The sequence below is a fragment of the Phoca vitulina genome, unplaced genomic scaffold, assembly GCF_004348235.1.
Source record: "Phoca vitulina isolate PV1807 unplaced genomic scaffold, GSC_HSeal_1.0 scaffold52, whole genome shotgun sequence".
Lineage (NCBI taxonomy): Eukaryota > Metazoa > Chordata > Mammalia > Carnivora > Phocidae > Phoca > Phoca vitulina.
Genome location: NW_022589755.1, coordinates 6,836,810 through 6,851,005, shown reverse-complemented (window position 1 = coordinate 6,851,005; position 14,196 = coordinate 6,836,810). Strand labels below are relative to the sequence as shown.

The window sequence follows — 14,196 nt, the reverse complement described above, 5'->3', positions numbered from 1 at the left end:
TTAACATATATTGCATTATTTGTTTCAGAGGTACAGATCTGAGATTCAACAGTCTTGCACAATTCACAGTGCTTACCAGAACACATACCCTCCCCAGTGTCCATCACCCAGTCACCCCATCCCTCCCACCCCACCCCCCACTCCAGCAACCCTCAGTTTGTTTCCTGAGATTAAGAATTCCTCATATCAGTGAGGTCATATGATACATGTCTTTCTCTGTTTGACTTATTTCGCTCAGCATAATACCCTCCAGTTCCATCCACGTCGTTGCAAATGGCAAGATCTTATTCCTTTTGATGGCTGCATAATATTCCATTGTATATATATACCACATCTTCTTTAGCCATTCATCTGTTGATGGACATCTTAAGCCTCAGTTTTCTTTTCAGTAAAATGAATATATGTGGAAGGTTGTCCCTGTGTTAGGTTAGGTTGGGCAATGCTGCATAAGAAAGCACCTAGGGGCGCCTGGGTGGTGCAGTTGGTTGTGCGTCTGACTCTTGGTTTCGGCTCAGATCATGATCTCAGGGTCGTGAGATCGAGCCCCACATCGGGCTCTGCGCTCAGCGCAGAGTCTGCTTGCAATTCTCTCTCTCCCTCTGCCCCTCCCACTTGTGCACTCTCTCTCTCTCTCTCTAAAATAGGTAAATAAATCTTTAAAAAAAAGAGAGAGAAAAAGAAAACATCCTACACTCTCAGTGACTGTCAACAACGAAGGCTTACTTCTCCCGCTCCATTTTTGGCTTGTCTGTGTCTTGGCTCCAGTATGGTTTCCACTTTGGGATGAGCGAGCACCTCCTAGCTGAGATGTTGCTGGTCTCATAGCAGAGGGAAAAGAGAAATGGCAAACCAGGTCCTGGCTCCTACAGCCTCCATGTGGAAGAAACACATGTCACTTGTGCCCACATTTCATTGACAAAAGTGAGGCATAGGGTAGTTCCTCAGCTCCCAATCCTTCCACTGAGAGGGAACCAAAATACTCGGTGCAGAGTAACACAGTGTGCCCCAGGGCCTGGGGGGAGCCGCGGGGGGGACTCCTGGAGATAATGTATAAAATGCATCAGAGTGTCCAGCACATAGGAAGTAGTCAATTAATGGAGTTTATTATTGCTACTGCTGTTATTGATCCATGTCTCATTTATTTTGTTGAATGGTGGGTGTAGGCATCAGGGTCTAAATTGCTGGTAATAGAGAAAGAGAGGAAGAGGCCCACATTTATGTTCATCTTTGTACCCTCCATCTCTACTTTAGGCACTTAGGGGAGAAAAAGGAGGGCCCTGGCCTCCAACATCCCAGAAGAAAAATGTTTCTGGTAACTGTTAGAAACATGATCAGAAGCCAGAAGTCTGTAAGACCCACTACATACCTCAAGGAGCAGTCAAATTGAAATATATATATATGCATACATATTTTTCTGAGACAATGCACAATGAATACAATGTATTTGTCAAGATAGAAGAGAAAACTAAGAAAAAAAATTGGGACCACTGAAAACGGTTGGCTAGAAGTCCCCAGTGTCAGGATCAGTCACGATGTCCTTGCCCAGGGAGTTCCCAACTTTTGCACCATGACGATGACAGTGACAGTGACATTAGCTGATGCCACAGAACACTTACAGAGGGTAGCCAGTGCGCCGAATCCTTCCGAAAATCAGTTTATTTTCTCAACAACCCAATGCAGTAGGGTCTATTATCATCCCCATTTCACAGTTGAAATCACCGAGGCCCTAAGTCACTTGCCTCAGCTCATGTGATTTGTAGGTGGCAGAGCTGGGATTTGAACCCAGATCTTCTTGTTCCCGAAGCTGTGGAGAGCCACCTCCATGGTGAGCTTTGTAAAAGGACAGATTCCTGGATTCTCCCCCAGGGAGGCTCAGGACGGGCCCAGGAATCTGTGCGGCCTGGTTGCGCCTGATTCAAGATGGCGGATGGTGGGGAGCACTGTGACCACACATTTTTGTTCCCAGGGCCCCACAAAGGGTGAAATGCAAAATACCAAGTCTGTTTTCCCTCGACATTAGGGAACTTCCTGTCCTCTCTGCATTGCACTTTCTTTAGCTTTTATAATTCTTTCCTCTTGTTTTCTTGAGAACAGCTTTACTGAGATAAAATCCACATATCATTCAGTTCACCCATTTAAGGTGTTACAATTCAGTGGTTTTTGGTATATTCACAGAATTGTGCAATTGTCACCACAGTCAATCTTAAAACATTTTTGTCACCACAACAAGAAACTCTGTACCCCTTAATGGTCACTCTGTATTCCTCCCTTCCCCCAGCCCTCGGCGGCCAATAATTGGCTTTCCGTCTCAAAGAATTTCCCTATTCCTGACGTTTTGTATGAATGGAGTCATACGCTTTGTGGCCTTCTATGATTGGTCTCATTAACTTAGCGTCTTGTTTTCAAGGTTTCTCCAAGTGGTAGCTCGCATCAGTGCTCCATTCCTTTTTAGTGCTAAATAATATTCTGTTGTATGGATGGACCACATTTGATTTATCCATGGATCAGTTGATGCACATTTGGGTTGTTTCCACTTTGGGGTTATTTTCTTTCTGCTTGGTTTATAAAAAGAAGATGCCTCTCCAAGCCAGTTTATTTTTCCTGTTAGCTTGTTGAGTTTATTATTATTTGTATTATTCATTTTGGCATTTCTGGTTTGAGGTCAGAATGAAGAGTCAGGATGAAATTGGGACAGAGGGTCAGAACTTGGACAAGAAGGGTCAGAGGTAGGAGTGGACCAAGGTCAGAATTCAGAAGCCAAATACGGCTGTTTGCTCTGAGGTCAGATATGAGGAACACTGGGCTGGACAATCTGACATCAGACTTTGTGGGTCAGAAGTTAATATTCAGGCACGGGGCTGTCAAACCTGGGGAGCTGAGGTCATGAAAGTTGAGGGGGTCAGAGGTCAGGTAGATGGTCCAAGGTCAGACAGAGTCAGGGGTTGTGAAGGTGAAAGAAGAGGGACCTGGAGTTAGAAGTCAGACCAGGGTCAGAGGGTGGAGAAGGTCAGAGGCGGAAGGTCAGCAGTCTTGAGGGTAGATCTCAGAGGTCAGAGGTTAGATACAGGGGTCAAAAGTCAAGGGGATGATAGACAGGGGACTTGGCTTCAGGTCAAGCAGGGTTAGAGCTCAGATGTGAATGGTGAGAGGTCTTGATGACGGTGAAGAGGGGCTCAGAGGTCAGGCTGAGCCCTCCTCCCTTCCCCCCCTTCCCCCCCCAGGGTGGCAGAGCCCCCCGAGAAGACGGCCGTGCGGGTGCTGGGGCGGCCCCCACGCAGGGGCTGCTGCGGCGGGTGCCCCCCACGCCTGCGCCGCTGGCTCCAGTTCTGGGGGGCGCCGGTGACCGCCTTCATGGGCAACGTGGTCAGCTACCTCCTCTTCCTGCTGGTGTTCGCCCGGGTGCTGCTCCTCGACTTCCAGCCCGAGGCGCCCGGCGCCCTGGAGCTGCTGCTCTACTTCTGGGTCTTCACCCTGCTCTGCGAGGAGCTCCGGCAGGGCCTGGGCGGCGGCTGGAGCAGCCTCACCACCGGGGGCCCCGGGCCCGGCCCCCAGCAGGCCCCGCTGCGCCGCCGGCTGAGCCTCTACCTCGCCGACACCTGGAACCAGTGCGACCTGGTGGCCCTCAGCTGCTTCCTCCTGGGCGTCGGCTGCCGGTGAGTGTCCCTGCCGCTTGCCACCTCCGCGCCTCCCTGCTGGCCTGGAGCCAACCCCGCTTTTCCCGGAAACAAGCACGAAAGGCCCTTCTTGATCGAAAGCACCGCATCCAGATGGTCCCCAAGCAGTTCGCTCACACCTGGGTATCTGGCTTTAGGGACGGCGGGACTAGGGCGAGGGCCTCACTGTTTTTCTAGATCTGCAGGTCGGGCGGGCTTTTTTCTGCTCCCCCAGACCTGAACTCAGTCTTCCCCCAGACAGGGGCCAGGCCCGGGGGTGGGGGTGGCGGGCACACTCACCTTCCCCGCTCTGCCGCCCCCTCGCCCCAGCCTCCAGGACTCCCCTCTTCCCTCCAGTCCATCCCCACAAGACTCTTTTTACTCTCAGAGCTGTCCTGCCCCTGCCTGCTTCCCCGGGCTGCCCAGCGCCCCCGGACCCGGTCCTGGGGGCGCTGCCTGGTGGAGACCCGCCCAGCTCTGCAGGCCTGCGTCCCCATTCCTTTCCCTTTTCTTCATCCAGGCTCCAGCCCCTCCGGGCAGCTTGCAGTTCCTTCCTCACAGCCAGTAATTATAATGATCCGTGTAATTATAACATTGTGATCAGAATTTTTACCAGTACAGATAAGCTCTTATCAAGGAATGATTTTCATTTCTGCAAATTTCCTCAATCAGTTTTATCTGCAGGGCAGTTAAACACATTTCAGTCATTTTCAGTTTCAGTTTCTGAAATTATTTCAACTTCGTTAATTATTATTTGGGGTAAGTCGTACAACAAATATTTGGCTCATCATTGGTGTTGTATTGAATGGACCTGAATTTTGCCCAAATCTAGGTTCTGTGTTTGTGAATTTTATGTTGTGGCTTTTATGTAATTCGGGTCCAGTTTTCCTGGGTCAAATTTTATAGATTCACATTTTTTTTAAGATTAAAAAAAATTTTTTTTTTTTTTTAAGATTTTATTTATTTACTTGACAGAGACACAGCAAGAGAGGGAACACAAGCAGGGGGAGAGGGAGAGGGAGAAGCAGGCTTTCTGCAGAGCAGGGAGCCTGATGTGGGGCTCGATCCCAGGACCCTGAGATCATGACCTGAGCCGAAGGCAGACACTTAACGACTGAGCCACCCAGGCGCCCCTAAAAAAATTTAAGTCATCTCTACTCCCAATGTGGGGCTCGAACTCACAACTCCGAGATCAAGAATCGCATGCCCCGCCCAAGAGCCGGCGGCCCCTACAGATTCACATTTTACCAGGGAAGCTTGAATGTTCTGTCACCTTTTTAGTCCATAAAAACCTTGACTGTTTCTGCTTAGTTCTTAGCATAAACAAAACCAGATCATCAGGAATTCACCTCAAATATTTTCTGTTGCCAAGACTGGGCTGTGTCATGTTAGTTCATTTCTTCTGTGGCTTCCAGATCATACTTTGTGGTGCCCAGAGAGAGGGCAAAGGGCACGTCAAAACATCCTTGGAAACATGGATGTTTTGGGTCTTGGCATGTCATGTCTTTAAAATTTTGTAGCTCTCAATTTAACCTTTAGATTTTTTTTTTCTTTTTTCCATTCTGATGGGTAAAAATGACTTCTTGCCTTAAAATTTATGCATCCCTGACTACTAGTTAGCTTGGGCATCTGTTCATAGCAAATGGCCACTTGTCCTTCTGTCAATGTCTTTTCATAGCCTTGCCGCCGTTTTAGAAAATACATATTCATTTATGTTTGTTGATCTCTTGTATGTGCGTACGGGTAGGTGCTCTCCTAACCCTTGGTGTTTTTTGTTTTTGTAAGATTTTATTTTTAAGTAATGTCTACGCCCAACATGGGTGAATACTTGAACTCACAACCCTGAGATCAAAAGTGGAACACTCTGCCTGTGCCAGCCCAGGTGCCCTAAATCTTGGTGGTTTTGTTCTAAATCCCTTCTGTCTGCAGCTTCTTTTCACGTTTGTATATTATCTTAAACATTCTTTTATTCTTTAAGTTTGTATCTGAAACAACCCGAGACTTATAAAAAGTATGGCAAAAACAGTACAAAGAATTCCTCTACATCTTTCACCCAGATCCCCAGATGTCAACATCTTCCATTATCAAAACCGGAGATCTTAAATTTTACCAACTGTCCCATGGATGTCCTTTTTCTGTCCCAGGAGCCAATCCAGTTCTTCAATCCTTCTTTGGCTTTTATGATCTTAACACTTTTGAACAGTCCAGTCCAGTTATTTTGTAGGATTTGCCTCCATTTGAGTTTGTCTCAGTTCTCTCGTGATCAGATTTAGGTCATGCATTTTTGGCAGATAGTTTTGCCTTTCTCTGTTGATCATATTTATGTTATATTTTGATGCATGGAAGTTTTCTATTTCAGAGTAGTCAAATTCATCAGTCTTTTCCTGTATTGTGATTTTATATATATATTACTTGTGTAGAAGGCTTTTTTTGTTTTGTGACATCTCATCCTATCAAGCTCATGAAATTCTTCTGTATTTTCAGATTTTAATGTTTTGCCTTTTACTCTAGGTTTTTTTTAAAAAAGTACTTTTTTATTTTATTTTTGAGAGAGTTGGGGGGGCCGAGGGAGAGGGAGAAAGAGAAGCTTAAGCAGGTGCCACACTCAGTGGAGGCGGAGGCGGAGGCGGGGCTCGACCTCAGGACCCTGAGATCATGGCTTAACCTACTGAGCCACGCAGGCGCCCCTTGCCTTCTACTCTAGGTTTTTAATCCATTCAGAGTTCAAGTACATGATGATGCAAATAGGGATATAATTTTTAAATTTTCCCCATAGGGACTGCCCATGTTACTGGCCATTTGACCTTCCTCTGTGAATTGTGTGTTCTCTTTATCCACTCTCCTTTAGGTCGTTTGTCTTCTGCTTACTCGTTTGCTGGAACTCTCTATATTTTGCCTTTTATAGGTTGGACAAATATTCTGGCAGTTTTTCCAACTTGTTACAGGGGCCTCCCGAATTTTAGCCAGGGCTCTGATTTATGCAGCCATTTTTAAGCGGGTGCCAGCGCCCTGCGCGGCTCACCTTGGCGCTGTGAAATCTGGGTAAACCCGGGTGAATCGGAGGGTCCCGGCTGCGGCCCCTCCAGGGTCACCCGAAGCCTGGTGTTGGGAAGACCCGGGTTTTCCTTTGCACCCCGTGACCCGAGGGACCCCCGCCGCGTCTCCCCGCATCCCAGGTTGATCCCCGGACTGTATGACCTGGGCCGCACTCTCCTCTGCCTCGACTTCATGGTCTTCACGCTACGATTGCTGCACATCTTCACGGTCAACAAACAGCTGGGACCCAAAATCGTCATCGTGAACAAGATGGTGAGGGAGGCGGGGCCGGATGGGCGGATCCAGGGGAAGGGGCGGGGCGGTGTGGGCACGCGTGCGCAGAGCAGGGCGGGGGGGCGGGGCTTCGGTGGGCGGGGGCGGGGCGGGGCCAGACTTGGTCTTCTCTTCCTACCTCGCAGATGAAGGACGTGTTCTTCTTCCTCTTCTTCCTTGGTGTGTGGCTGGTTGCCTACGGGGTGGCCACGGAGGGGCTCCTCAGGCCCCGGGATCGTGACCTCCCGAGTATCCTGCGTCGTGTCTTCTACCGGCCCTACCTGCAGATCTTTGGGCAGATCCCCCAGGAGGACATGGACGGTATGGAGGGATGAGAGGGCCTGACGCCCTCCCTCCGAGTCCCCCCTCCCAGTGCTCCCCGTCCCTGGGTCTCTATACCCCTCTCCTTAAGTCTCTGCGTCTCTCTCTCCAGGTCTCTGAGTAGCCGCTACCCTCCTTCATCCCTATGGGACTCTGCCCGCCTCTCTCTCCGTATTTCTGTTCCCTGCCTCTGGGTCTCTGCCCCCTCCTCTTTCTCTCTCTGGGATTCTGTCTCCGTCTCTCTGGGTCTCTCTCCCCCACGCCTCCGAATTTCTGTTTTTCTCTGGTCTCTGTCTCCCTGGCCCCCTCTCTGAGTGTCTCCCTTTACAGTGGCCCTCATGGAGCAGGTCAACTGCTCGTCGGAGCAGGGCTTCTGGGCTCGCCCGCCGGGAGCGCAGGCGGGCTCCTGTGTCTCGCTTTATGCCAACTGGCTGGTGGTTCTCCTTCTCATCATTTTCCTGCTCGTGGCCAACATCCTGCTGCTCAATTTGCTCATCGCCATGTTCAGGTGAGGCCTGACTGCTCTCTGATCTGACCTCACCCAGCTTGACCCTGACCCCAGCATGATTCTTGACACCAGCCTAAATCAATTCTCTCTTTAGTCCCAGAATTCAGACTCTGCTCCTGACCTGGACTTTGGACTCTGATCCTCTCCCTGAGCCCAGGCTGAATATAAAAAAAAAAAAAAAAAAAAAAGAAAATTTATTGTGGCAAAATACATATAACTTGGGCGGGCGCCTGGGTGGCTCAGTCGTTAAGCGTCTGCCTTCGGCTCAGGTCATGATCCCAGGGTCCTGGGATCGAGTCCCACATCGGGCTCCCTGCTCAGCAGGAAGCCCGCTTCTCCCTCTCCCGCTCCCCCTGCTTGTGTTCCTGCTCTCGCTGTCTCTCTCTGTCAAATAAATAAATAAAATCTTTAAAAAAAAAAAAAAATACATATAACTTGCCAATTTTAAGTGTACAAATTCAATGGCATTAATTAAATTCATAATGTTTTACAACCATTACCACTATTTCCAAAAAATTTTATCACTCCAAACACAAAAAGTGTGTACCCACTGAGCAAGCAATAACTTCCCATTCCCCACTACCTCCCTAGCCCCTGGTAACCTGGAATCTGCCTTCTGTCTTTAGGAATTTGCTTATTCTAGAGGTTTCGTATACGTGGATTTATACAATATTTATCATTTTCTGCCTGGCTTATTTCACTTAGCATAACGTTTTCAGTGTTTATCCATGTTGTAGCACGGATCAGTACTCTTTTTTTTTATGGCTGAATAATATTCCGTTGATCAGTCTATCACATTTTGTTATCCATTCATCTGTTCACGGAAACTCGGTTGTTTCCATCCCTTGGCTATTGTGGATAATGCTGCAATGAACATTAGTGTTCATGTACCTGTTTGAGTCTCTGTTTTTCTTTCTTTTGGATATATTTCTAAATAGAATGCCGGGTATGCTGTGGTAATTCTGTTTAGCTTTTTGAAACTGTTTTCCACTGGAGTGGCACCAACTTCTGTTCTCATCAGCGATGGAGGAGAGTTCCGGTTTCTCCACAGCCTTGCCTAGGGTTGTTATTTTCCTTTTCAAAAAATTATAGCCATCCTAGTTAGTGGGTATGAACTGGTATTTGAATGTGGTTTTGATTTGCATTTCCTAATGACTAAAGATGTTGAGCATCTTTCCATGTGCTTATTGGCCATTTGTACATCTTCTTTGGAAAATGTTTATTCAGGTCTTTTGCCTGTTTTTAAATTTGGTTGTTTGTCTTTTTGTTGTTGAGTTATAGCAGTTCGTTGTATATTCTGGATGTTAAACTCCGATCAGGTATGTGATTTGCAAATATTTTCTCCCATTCTGTTGGTTGCCTTTTCCTGTTCTTGATAATCCCCTTTGATGCACAAAAGTTTAAAATTTTGTTATGTGTACACTGGTGTCATATCTAAGGACCAGTCACCAAGTCTAAGTTAATAAAGTTTCATTCCTATGTTTTATGGTTTTAGCTCTTATATTCAGGTTGTTGGTCTGTTTTGACTTAATTTTTGTATATAGTGTGAGGTAGGGGTCCAACTTTGTTCTTCTTGCATGCAGAAATCCAGTTGTTCCAGGTCTCTGTGTTTAAGAGACTATTTTTTTCCACATTGAATGGACTTGTCACTCTTGTTAAAAATCAGTTGGCCATTGTATTAGTTTCCTGGGGCTTCCCTAACAAAGTACCAAAAAGTGGATGGTTTTAAATAACAAACTTTTCCATCACAGTTCTGGATGCTCTAAGTCCAAAATCAAGGTATGGATAGGATTGGTTCTTCTAAAGGCTGTGAAGGAGAATCTGTTCCCTGCCTCTCTCCTACCTTCTGGTAGATTGCTGGCAATCTTTGGCTTGTAGATGTATCATTGTAATCCCTACCTTCATCTTCATATGGTATTCTCCCTGTGTGCATGTCTGTGTCCAAATTTCCCCTTTTCATAAGGACACCAGCCTTGTTAGACTTGGGACCAACCCTAACAACTTCATTTTAACTTGATTACTTTTGTAAAGACCCTACTTCCAAATAAGTCACATTCTGAGGTACTAGAGATTAGGATTTCAACATATCTCGTTTGGTGGAAAGGGGACACAATTCAACCCATAATACTCATAGATGTATGGGTTTATTTCTGGACTCTCATTTCTGTTCCATTGGTCGATATGTCAATCGTATGCCAGCACCACACTATTTTGATTTTGGAGCAAATTTTCGAATTAGGAAGTCTGAGTCCTCCAACTTTGTTCTTTTTCAAGATTTCTTTAGCTATTCAGGCTCTCTTGCAATTCCATATAAATTTGAGGATTGGCTTTTACTTTTCTGCAAAAAAGGCTGTCACAATTTTGGTTTTTTTTTTGTTTTCTTTTAAAGCTTTTATTTATTTATTTGACAGAGAAAGAGAGAGCACAAGTAGGCAGAGTGGCAGGCAGAGGGAGAGGGAGAAGCAGGCTTTCCACTGAGCAGGGAGCCTGATGCGGGGCTCGATCCCGGGACTCCAGGATCATGACCTGAGCTGAAGGCAGCCGCTTAACCAACTGAGCCACCCAGGCGCGCCAAGGCTGTCACAATTTTGATAAGAATTGCATTGAATCTGTAGATTGCTTTGGGTAGTATTCTGATGTTAACAGTATTAAATCTTTGTACTCATGAACACAGGTTGTCTTTCCACTTATTTAGGTGCTCTTTTAAATTTCTTTCAGTATTGTTTTGTAATTTTTAGTGTAAAAGTCTTTCATCTTGGTTAAATTTATTCCTCGGTGCTTTGTTTTTTAAGATTCTATTGTAAATGGAATTGCTTTCTTAATTTCCTTTTTGGATTGTTCACTGCAGGTGTAGAGAAACACAGTGGATTTTTGGTTGGTGATCTTGTACCCCGCAACTTTGCTGAATTTGCTTTTTAGCTCTAGTAGCTTTCTTGTGATTCTCTGAGATTTTTGATATAGGATCATGTCATTTGTGAATAGAAATAGTTTGTCTTCCTTTCCAATTTGGATGCCTTTTATTTCTTGTTCATGTTTAATTGCTCTGACTATAACTTTCAGTACGATGATGAATAGCTGTGGTGAGAGTGGGCATCCTTGTCTTGTTTCTTATTTTAGCGGAAAGCTTTCAGTCTTTCTTCATTGAGTATGTTAGCCGTAGGTTTTTCATAAGTACCCTATATCCATGTTGAGGAATGTTCCTTTTAATACTATTTTTCTGAGTTAAAATTTTTTTTTTTACCACGAAAGGGTGTTGGACTTTGTCAAATGCCTTTTCTGTGTCTGTCACTTGAGATGATCATGTGGTTTTTTTCTCTTTGTTCTATTAATGTGGTGTATTATATTGACTTTTGCATGTTGAATCACCTTTGCATTACTGGGATAAATCCCACTTGGTCATGGTGTATAATCCTTTTAATATGCAGCTGAATTAGGTTTGTTAGTATTTTGTTGAGGATATTTGCATATGTATTCATAAAAAATATTGGTCTGTAATTTTGTTTCCTTGTGGTATCTTTTTTTTTTTTTTTTTTAAGATTTTATTTATTTATTTGACAGAGAGACACAGCGAGAGAGGGAACACAAGCAGGGGGAATGGGAGAGGGAGAAGCAGGCTTCCTGCTGAGCAGGGAGCCCGATGCGGGGCTCGATCCCAGGACCCTGGGATCATGACCTGAGCTGAAAGCAGACGCTTAACGACTGAGCCACTCAGGTGCCCCTCCTTGTGATATCTTTATCTGGGTTGGTAATGCTGCTGGCCTCATAGAATGAGTCAGGAACTGTTCTCTTCAATTTTTTTGGAGAATTTGAGAAGGATTGGTGTTAATTCTTTTTTTTTTTTTTTTTTTATGTTTCATAGATTCACCAGCAAAAACATCTGGGCCTGGGATTTTTGTTGTTGTTGGGACATTTTTATGAGTGATTTAATCTCTTTATTTGTTATAGGTCTTTGAGAGATTTTTTCTTCTTGAGTCAGTTAGGTAATTTTTATGTTTCTAGGAATTTGTCCACTTACTTCATTTAGGTTATTTAATTTGTTGGCATACAACTGTGATAGTGTTCTCTTATAATCCTTTTTATTTCTGTAAAGTTGGTAGTAATGTCTCCATTTTCATTTCTGATTTTAGCTATTTGATTTTAGCTGACTTTTGAACCTGTCTATAACCTCTATCTTAATTCCTGACACCATCCCCAACTTGACCTCTGACATCTGACTCTTTGCCCTCCTAACCCAGCTTCTAAGTGCATCCTGTAATACCTCTGACCTTATTGATTCTGACATCTGCTTGCAGCCTTGGACTTCAAATATATTGTCTAATATCTAACCTTGATCTGCCCTCTTTGACCTCTGGTGACCCTTGACCTCTCTCGTCCCCACAGCCACACCTTCAGCAAAGTACAGGGAAACAGCGACCTCTATTGGAAGGCTCAGCGCTACTGCCTCATCCGGGAATTTCACTCTCGGCCCGCGCTGGCTCCGCCCCTTATCATCATCTCACACGTGCGCCTCCTCATCCGGCGGCTACACAGGCGCCGGTCCCGCTTGCCGCCCTCCCCGGTCTTCGAACATTTTCGTGAGAACGGGGTTTGATACAAAAGGGAAAAGCACCGGGGTCAGGACCTGGAGAGAAAGAAGAGCATGGACAGGCTGGGGGAAGGTGTCCGGGAGCTCTAGTGGGCAGGGATTAGGCGGTCAGGGGGCCGGTGTGAAATATTAGGGCGAGGCCTAGAGCTGCACGGGGCGAGGTCTGGGAGGGCTCGCGCTGGAGGCCTTGGGTGGGGAGGCTGGGTCTGGAGGGGGCAGGCCCTTTGACTCCGTCCTAACACCGCCCCCCAGGGGTCTACCTCTCGAAGGAAGCAGAGCGGAGGCTGCTGACATGGGAGTCGGTGCAGAAGGAGAATTTCCTGCTGGCGCGCGCGCGTGACAAGCGGGAGAGTGACTCCGAGCGTCTGAAGCGCATGTCGCAAAAGTGAGGGCGGGTCCTGGCTGGGGGCGGGGCTTCGGTTGAGAGGAGCCCCGGACTGGGGCTAGGGAGGCGCGGGGCTCCAGGTGGAGCCTGAGTGGGGCGGGGCCCCGGGGTGTTGGGGAGGAAGGCGGGCCTCCGGGGGCGGGGCTTCTGAGGTGGGCGGGGCTAGCGGGTGGCGGGAATGGGCCTGATGCCCTCGTTGCCGTGGGTTGCAGGGTGGACGCAGCGTTGAAGCAGTTGAGACAGATCCACGAGTATGAGCAGCGTCTGAAAGGGCTGGAGCAGGAAGTGAGGACTCCCGGACCAGGCTGGGGGAGTGTGGCCGGGGGGCGGGGGTGGTGGTGTGAGGTTCTGGTCTCCTGCCCTTCTGTCCCTCCTGCTCCCCAGGTCCAGCACTGTAGCCGTGTCCTGGGCTGGGTGGCCGACTCCCTGAGCCGCTCTGCGTTGCTGCCCCCAGGGGGGCCACCGCCTCCAACCCTGTCTGGGCCTAAAGGTCAGTGTTGTGGGGTCCACCTGTGTCTATCCCTGGCCTCTGTCATCACCACCCTACGTTCTGGGGCTTTTGTTCCTCTATCTCTGAGTGTTTTTCTCCCGTTCGCTGCCCTTCCATTGTCCCTGGGGCACACTCTCCGTCTCCTTTGGGCTTTTCGTCCTTTCTCCTCCTTTTTGCCAGTCTTCCATTTTTTTCTGTCTTCCTCTCCATCCCCACCACCTGTTCTCTCTCCTCTCTTCCCCCCAGACTCAGCCCTGCTGGCAGACTTCAAGGAGTAGCCCCCATAGGGAGTTTTTGCTCCCAAAGTCCTACTGGTCCTTGACCATTGCACCTCCTGGCCTTGTTTTCCACGCGGGCCCCATGCTCATGGAGGACCACCTGGGCTGCTGTCAGGACCACCTCAGGGAGTGTCATCCATGCGAACCACCGCAGGCCCAGCTCCTCCTAGAACCAGTCCCGCTCCGGGAAGATCAGCCTCTGGAGCCCAGGCATTGCTCTTCTGAAGGCCCTGCCACAGCCCGCTGGGCGGGAGAGGGCTGCAGGGTCTTTGGGATACAGGGATCACAGATCCCATTTGCAGCTCCCCACACTGGGGAAATAAAGCCATTTGAGAGGAGTGGAGTCCGATGCTTGATTCTTGGGGAAATGGTGGGCACCTAGATCCTTTTGAGATGGGGGCTGGGGCTGGGTTTGAGGCCATTGGTCAGTCTGTTGCCGTATTTTAGATAATCTCCAGGTCTGTTCCCCACTCCCAGGCCCACTCTGCCTGTCTGACTGAGGCCCAGCACCTTTTGTCTGCACTATTTTGATGGTTCTCACTTCAGTGGGACAGAAACCCCAACCGTCTGCACCTGCGTAGTTTCTACTTTCCAGTGGAAAAAGAACTCAGTGATAATAAGCAAATTATTTCCTGGAGTGGGGGTGGGTGGGAGCTATGTACATCTG

The 14,196-nt window shown here is 47.6% G+C and overlaps 1 protein-coding gene across 3 annotated transcripts in view; it reads left to right on the top strand.

The window, feature by feature from the left end:
- The window catches only part of TRPM4 (transient receptor potential cation channel subfamily M member 4), a 36,455-nt gene extending 22,583 nt beyond the window's left edge, over window positions 1–13,872 (top strand). For 2 of the 3 annotated variants that reach the window (XM_032388413.1, XM_032388414.1), the window contains 9 exons: window positions 3,222–3,653; window positions 6,830–6,962; window positions 7,109–7,283; window positions 7,614–7,791; window positions 12,172–12,365; window positions 12,629–12,761; window positions 12,974–13,046; window positions 13,146–13,251; window positions 13,498–13,872. In XM_032388413.1, the coding sequence (XP_032244304.1) occupies window positions 3,222–3,653; window positions 6,830–6,962; window positions 7,109–7,283; window positions 7,614–7,791; window positions 12,172–12,365; window positions 12,629–12,761; window positions 12,974–13,046; window positions 13,146–13,251; window positions 13,498–13,529 (1,456 nt within the window). In that variant the 3' untranslated portion in view covers window positions 13,530–13,872. Of the gene's footprint in view, window positions 1–3,221; window positions 3,654–6,829; window positions 6,963–7,108; window positions 7,284–7,613; window positions 7,792–11,736; window positions 11,772–12,171; window positions 12,366–12,628; window positions 12,762–12,973; window positions 13,047–13,145; window positions 13,252–13,497 lie in introns of all 3 variants that reach the window. The other variant, XR_004297538.1, reaches the window with a different exon arrangement.
- The last annotated feature ends 324 nt before the right edge of the window (window positions 13,873–14,196 follow it).